At 37.6% G+C, this 6,459-nt stretch overlaps 1 protein-coding gene across 1 annotated transcript; it reads right to left on the bottom strand.

Moving 5' to 3' along the window:
• On the bottom strand, nucleotides 1-5,882 carry LOC111914757 (uncharacterized). Its single transcript, XM_023910474.3, has 10 exons — nucleotides 5,209-5,882; nucleotides 4,973-5,062; nucleotides 4,836-4,898; nucleotides 4,670-4,756; nucleotides 4,283-4,581; nucleotides 2,523-4,188; nucleotides 2,262-2,447; nucleotides 1,009-2,163; nucleotides 557-907; nucleotides 1-471 (listed from the first exon to the last, which is right to left on the bottom strand). Exons 1-10 carry the CDS (start codon nucleotides 5,647-5,649, stop codon nucleotides 181-183), a joined length of 4,629 nt encoding a protein of 1,542 aa, XP_023766242.1. The 5' UTR covers nucleotides 5,650-5,882; the 3' UTR covers nucleotides 1-180.
• Between the last annotated feature and the right edge of the window lie 577 nt (nucleotides 5,883-6,459).

Genomic DNA, 6,459 nt, shown 5'->3' with positions numbered 1-6,459 from the left:
TTCAATCAATGGGAATCTAGTTTTATAGAACTACAAAAATGCAAGTGTTTATATGAAGAAACCAAATCTGGATGCATTTCTTCTTTGTTATACAGCGGAGCGGGCCCCTCTTAATCCTAATGCAAATCAATCTATGTTTTAATACAGGAGACGAGATCAAAAAAACTTGTTCTTTAAACACTAAAGAGGAGTTTCATTTTTGTCTACCCCAGTGGCTTCCACACTAACACTATCATCAGCATTCAAGCCACTCTCAGTGGGCATGCTTTCACCATCTGCAGGAGGGGTTTCAAGTTGTGTTGCTTCATCAACTTCCATCTGTGTTTCAGCCTCCTTTGCTTCTTCATGTTCCCCATTTCCCACATTCTGCATATCAGTCTCCATATCATCATCATCATCATCATGCTCATTTGTTTTTGCACCACCCATTTCTCCAGAATAATCTGAAAACTGGTTGCCAATCATTCTCGCCTAAAACACCACCCAAAAAAATCATCATTAACTTCACTCTATCCAACTCATAAAAAAAATCCACACCAAAAAAGGCGATTATTACCTGATACACTTGATGCATTCTAAAGTTAACGATTCCAGCCATTTCATCGATCCCACTCACAAAATGTGTGGGCCCCGTGTCTTCAACAGAACGATCAGTAGCAGGTGCAACCTCATGCAGATTGAGTGCAAGCAAATCAGGCCTCTGGAGTAAAAGCTGAAAAGTGGGCTGCAGTTCATAACACTGCTCAAACAGTGACCTCCTACAAAACACATAAAGTCCCAATCGAGCACGTGACATTGCAACAATCAGTCTTCTAACATCACGAAGATGCCCCACAAATCGTGTCCTCACAAGAGACAGAAGTATAAAATCATTCTGTTGACCTTGAAACTTGTCAACCGTTGCAACCTGTAAAAAATATATATTATATTATATTATATTTTTCAACACAAAACTTACAAACACTATCGAAGGGAAAATAGCTAGCATAATTTATGTCCTAAACTGACCTTGTGTGGAAGGCCAATGAAATCATAAGGAGCACATCTTCTATTAAGAACATCGCGTATGAGAAGCTTCTGACCATTATAAGTTGTCAAGATTGATATTTTATTTGCAGGGTACCCCAACAACCGCATATAAATATAAACACTAACAAGATACTCAGCCTCCCCTTCATTTTGATAGAACCAAGGAGAAGGAGCACTCTCACCTTTCCCATGGTAATCAGGCACATCCACCAACTGATAATCAAAACCAAATCCAGCATTTGCTTTATGGAAAAAGGGATTTTCCTTAACATAAGGAAGATCACCTAAATCCCTATATCTCCAGTTATAAAGCTTGGCTAAACTCGGTCTTGCTCTACCTTGTGCATTCAGCTCAATGTAAGGGATTCCTAACCTCACAAAACGTGTAAATAAGCTTTGATCCATGTGGCTGTATTTTTGGAAAGCCATGTTTTTAACGACAGGTGGCAGTTGATGATGATCACCAATCAGAATGCAGCGTTTGAGTCTCGCGTGCCCATCTTCTTGTCTTTGAAGCAGCATCGGGATAAAAGTTTCTATTTCTAGAATCTGTGCGCTTTCTTCCATTAACAAGTTGTCATACTTGAATCCCAGGTGTAAAAAATCCTTTCTTTTTAAAGCTGCATGTGTACAAGTCATTGCCACAATCTTTGCTTGTTTTGTCATGAGGTGATTCGCTCTGTCAACTTGTGACTTCAGCAACTCAAACGCCCTGCATTCATCTAGCTCCTGGAAGACGGTTTTCAAATGACGAAAACACCCTTTCGCAGCACGCATGTCTTCTTCAAATGATGTTCCATTGAAAACAGGATTTGGGGTGTTGGAAAAGAATTCAGTGAAGGGAAATTTGTCTTTGACAAACGAGGGCTTATCTTGATTTTCATTGCAAGAAGCTAGAAACTGTTCCCAACGTGAGTACACGTGGAGCAACCAGAAGTAGCCAGCTGTCTCACAGGTGTAACCAACATCTTCAGGTAGTTGTAAAGATCTTGCAAGCCTTTCAACTTCACTAAGAAGCTCTAAACGTCTCACAAGCATTGCATTCACACGCCCTTGACGACTGAAATCAAGATCTGTTGCAAGTTCTTGCTCCCCTTGACCTAATCGAAGAAGATAACGAGCTGGCACATCCCTCTATTTATAAATAAAAAAAAAAATCAAAATTAATTAATATGTAAGAGATAAAGATATATACTTTGAATGTAAATATGGAAACTGTTTTCATTTCATACCTCCATTATTTTTTCAAATAGGTCATTCAGAGCTTGATTTGAATGGGTGATGATTAATGTCCTCTGAGAAGGGCAATTGTGGTAAAGTACATTCAGTATCTGAACTGCAGTATCAGTCTTTCCAGTACCAGGTGGACCCACCACCATTGTTAATCCTGGTTGTATCCCTGAGATTATTGCTCCAACCTGTAGACAAAGTAATGATGTCATTCACCAAATATCTTATAAAGAACAAAATTAAAGATAAACACAAAAAAATACCTGTGTAGGGGTAAATCTAACAGAGTTTTGTTTTGGCTGATCTTGAGGATAAGGACCAGGGTCAGCAGGTAAGTAAGCTTCAACAATAAGTTTTTCTTTTTCTTTTTCTTCTTCAAAATCCTTCACATCAACTGAATCTGAATTGGACTTCTCATTTCCAGAAAGAGCATGAGTATTTCCTTTAAGATTTCTAGGAATGTTGATCCGAAATGGAGGGCCAGGATTCAAGTTCTCAGTGCCATCTGCATTTGTAAACATCAACTGATACTCTGAAAAACATTCTCTAACATGATCAGCATCAAGAAACGTGTCTTTGAAATCAATGGTTTCAAGAAGATCAGGCATATTAGTCCATTGAGCTGCAGAAGGATCCCCATATCCCAAAAATATATCATGCAACCATTTAGGAACAATACATGTTTCATTCATGAGATCTCTAATACTCTCCAATATTGCTTTGAAATTGTTCTCTTTTGGTTTCCTCCTCATCAAAATATTAAAACTACCATAAACATCTTCAGCACCTTTCTCAGCAATATCAGTAACATCCATATGATATTGAGCAGTATCAAGAGCAACAGTCACAGTTCTCAAATCCCCTTTTGGTGGTTTCCATTCATCTCTCTTAATTCTACCTGTAAAATCATTCATTAAATTCCCTTCCTCATCACGCATTTCAATAATCTCACATCCTCTTACAAATTGTAACCCTAGTTTTTGTGGGACCGATGCGTTTTCCGCTTCTTCAGCACTTAAAGGTTCAAAAGAAGGACGAATACAAAGCAAGAATAGCACATCATGTTCCTTTAACGCATTCCATTCAGACCTTATCTGTGCTTTGTAACTTGAAATGGCAAAAGTAACCTCAGCAGTTACAGATGAGGGCTTTACTTCACCAATATTTGGTTGTTTCACTTCAGTGATTTTGAATTCTTTAATGGGAACAGCCATTCTTGACCACCCACGAAAAGCAGGGTCCCCTTCATTGTTGGTGTATGCAAGAAGATGTGGAACAGCTTCTTGAATGTCCTCACGGATTTCATAAGTGGATTCGAGGCGAAAAAGATTAAAATTTCTTAAAAGGTAATCATGAAGGGTTAAAAATTGTAAATTTAGTTTAGGAAGTGCAAGGCAGCCTTCACCAGAGTAGTTGATACTAGGGACAAGACTTTCATCCCACATTATCTGTTCATTTGGATAAAGTGGTAAAGCATTAATTGATTCTTTTTGAGACTGTTGTTTCTCAAAAAAAGAGACCATGACTTCGATAAGAAAGTCAACTCTTTCAGTCCATGGATCGTTCTTTGAAACCAACTTTAGCTTACTGCAGACTAAGTCACGCAATTCATCAGGAGAAAGAACAGATAATTTCTTTGAAAGATCAGCACGCCTATCAATTGCTCCAATGTTAGCAAGTGCAAGTTCTTTCAATTTGGGTACTTTTTTAAATGAAAGAAGCTGAAAAGCTTGAAAGCGTTCATAATGGGCTTTAAGAACATCATCATCTGTCATTTGTTTCCCTGTGTTGTCATCGATTTCAAAACCTTCATAATACTGCAGCAAGTCAACTAGCTGTGCGAAAAGCTTGCCTTTTTCATGTCTATAAAGAACACTCAAATGACATTTCGCAACCACCGCCACATCAGCAACAAGAGCCTTAAAGTATCTGTGGACAATCATTCATCAAGATAAATAACAAAACATGAAGATGAAAAAAGTAAATAGCAGATAATGTATTTAACTTTGTGAGGATGAGTTACCTCCTGGTTGGAAGTTGGCTTAAAAGATCAATCAAGAACTCCATAAACCTCTCACAATACAAGATTGAAGCTTCATTGATTTGTTCAGACCCATGAACTTTGGACCCTTCATTGTCATCGTCGTGATAAAATACCTTTGAATCAAGCACCTCTAGAAACTCTTCAATGAAATTCCTTAAGAACTTCACTTCTAGCATTACTGACATATCAAAAGATTCCCCTCGTTTCTTTGCCTTCTTGGCTTTTTTTGCAATTCTTTTCCATTTGTCTATCAGATCATTATCAAGACAAAGCTCCATCTTAAAACAAATCAAAAGAAAATTAAACAAGTAAATATGAGAATCAAGTTTCATAAAAATAAAAGAAAAAGGTGTATGATGGACTTACCTGAAAACGACCAAAGGATAGACTATGCCAGCAATGAAGGCTTGCCAATCTCATGACTTTCTTGCTTACTATATCATCCTCCAGACTCTGTAACACAAAAGACAAGAAACATCAATTGACTATATATTGAGAGATAATATGCAACAAGATATACAACAACTTTTACCTGAAAGGCATTAATCATGAAAAGTAGGTAATTTGTCTTCTCTGCAATACTCAAGCTTTTTCCCTGCATTGAAGTTATAATGTCAACCATTAATCTTAACCTATGTCAGTAGCTACCCGGAAAGCAAAGACACATACCTCCTTTAAGCAGAGAACCCTCTCAAGAAATGCCTTAAATATATCTTTCCTATCATAAAAGCATATCCACGCAGCAACATTTTCTCGAAACTGCATCGCCCAAAAGGATAAAGTTATTATATAAGTCACTATTCACGGACTTCACCTTCTAGTTCATCATTTGTTTACTTAGCACAGGAATTCAAACCCTAAAATTATAGAGAAAAGAGTATACAGGGGTACTGAACTACTGATACCTTCTCGTTAATCATGAGAATCATTGACATGACATGCTCAAATGATGAAGTCTCGGGATCGAAATTTGGCCATAGGTAATTCTCCAAGTACTGACTTACTTCAAGAATCATAACCCTCTGCAACGGCACCGTTCTCCTCATCCTACCACTTTTGTCCTCCTTAACCAGCAACTCCGTCTCATAAATCTCCTTTACAAGCTCCGCACTAAACGGAGGTTTGTCGTTGTTTGATGCCGTTTTAGACCAGTTCGCATCGGCAATCTTAGTGAGCCGGTCCCGCTGGATTTCAACAAGGGTTATCGAGCTGGGCAGATTGGTACCTGGTTTTGATTCCGGCGGCCTTTCCGGAACTGCTTGGTCGGAACCACCGACGGTAACGGGGTACTCAGCAACGCGGTGGCGCCTGAAGTCGAACACTCCAGTTCCGTAGACTTTCGTCATTGTTCGGAATTCCTGGATCGACGAAGTGAGGGTCTGCTGTCAGTACCACGTAGAAATGTTCAAAAATCAATGTTAGCGTATGGAAGAACTTCAAACTGGACGATTCTGAATATGGGTTTGAATGGAGTTCTTTCTGAAATTACGTGAAACCCTACTCGCCTCTGATAGAAGCAGTACAGTGTGTCGTTGAGAAGGCGGTCGTGAAGGCTCGAATCCAAGGGTGTTCGGATTTGGGTAATTTGGGTAAATAGCGGAAAAGTCATAGCAAGGGACCAAGGACGTAACATTTCCTAAATGGTTAGAATTTTAATCCAAGTCTTTTTACCTATATTTTGTTTTACTAAAAATGTTTTTTAGCTTTATGCTAATAAAAATAAGTTTAGATAATATTTAAAAAGAAATAGGGTAATCTAACCATTTTTTAACGGTTTTTGAAAAAAATAATAATAATAATATCAATAGAATTAATGCTCATTTCGGATCTGTATTTTGAAATGGGTAAACGGATATAATGATCTGACATAATAACGTGGTCCCTTATAAATAACATTTCGAACTCACTTTCATTACATACTTCATTTCGGACAACATCAAACTCAAACAATGTCTTCTTCTAGCAATGAAGAGATTCAGTTTTTTTTGAGTATGTTTCGATTATTTTTATAATTATGTGTTAAAAAGTAAATATTTTCGTTTATTTTGTATAACAGGGGTTTTAAACCGCGCGAGTTTAAGACATAATTAAATTGTAAATAAAAGTAACCTCATATGCATGAGTTTAAGACATAATCAAAATGTAAATAAGAGTAA

Source organism: Lactuca sativa, chromosome 4 (genome assembly GCF_002870075.4).
Source record: "Lactuca sativa cultivar Salinas chromosome 4, Lsat_Salinas_v11, whole genome shotgun sequence".
In the NCBI taxonomy this organism is placed as follows: Eukaryota; Viridiplantae; Streptophyta; class Magnoliopsida; order Asterales; family Asteraceae; genus Lactuca; species Lactuca sativa.
This window is presented reverse-complemented; position numbering and strand designations above follow the sequence as displayed.

Coding starts and splice junctions, on each gene's coding strand:
- LOC111914757 (XM_023910474.3), bottom strand. CDS start 5,649: ATGACGAAAGTCTACGGAACTGGAGTGTTCGACTTCAGGCGCCACCGC. Junction 5,063..5,208: donor TTCTCATGATTAACGAGAAG/GTATCAGTAGTT, acceptor TGGGCGATGCAG/TTTCGAGAAAATGTTGCTGC. Junction 472..556: donor GAATGCATCAAGTGTATCAG/GTAATAATCGCC, acceptor GTGGTGTTTTAG/GCGAGAATGATTGGCAACCA.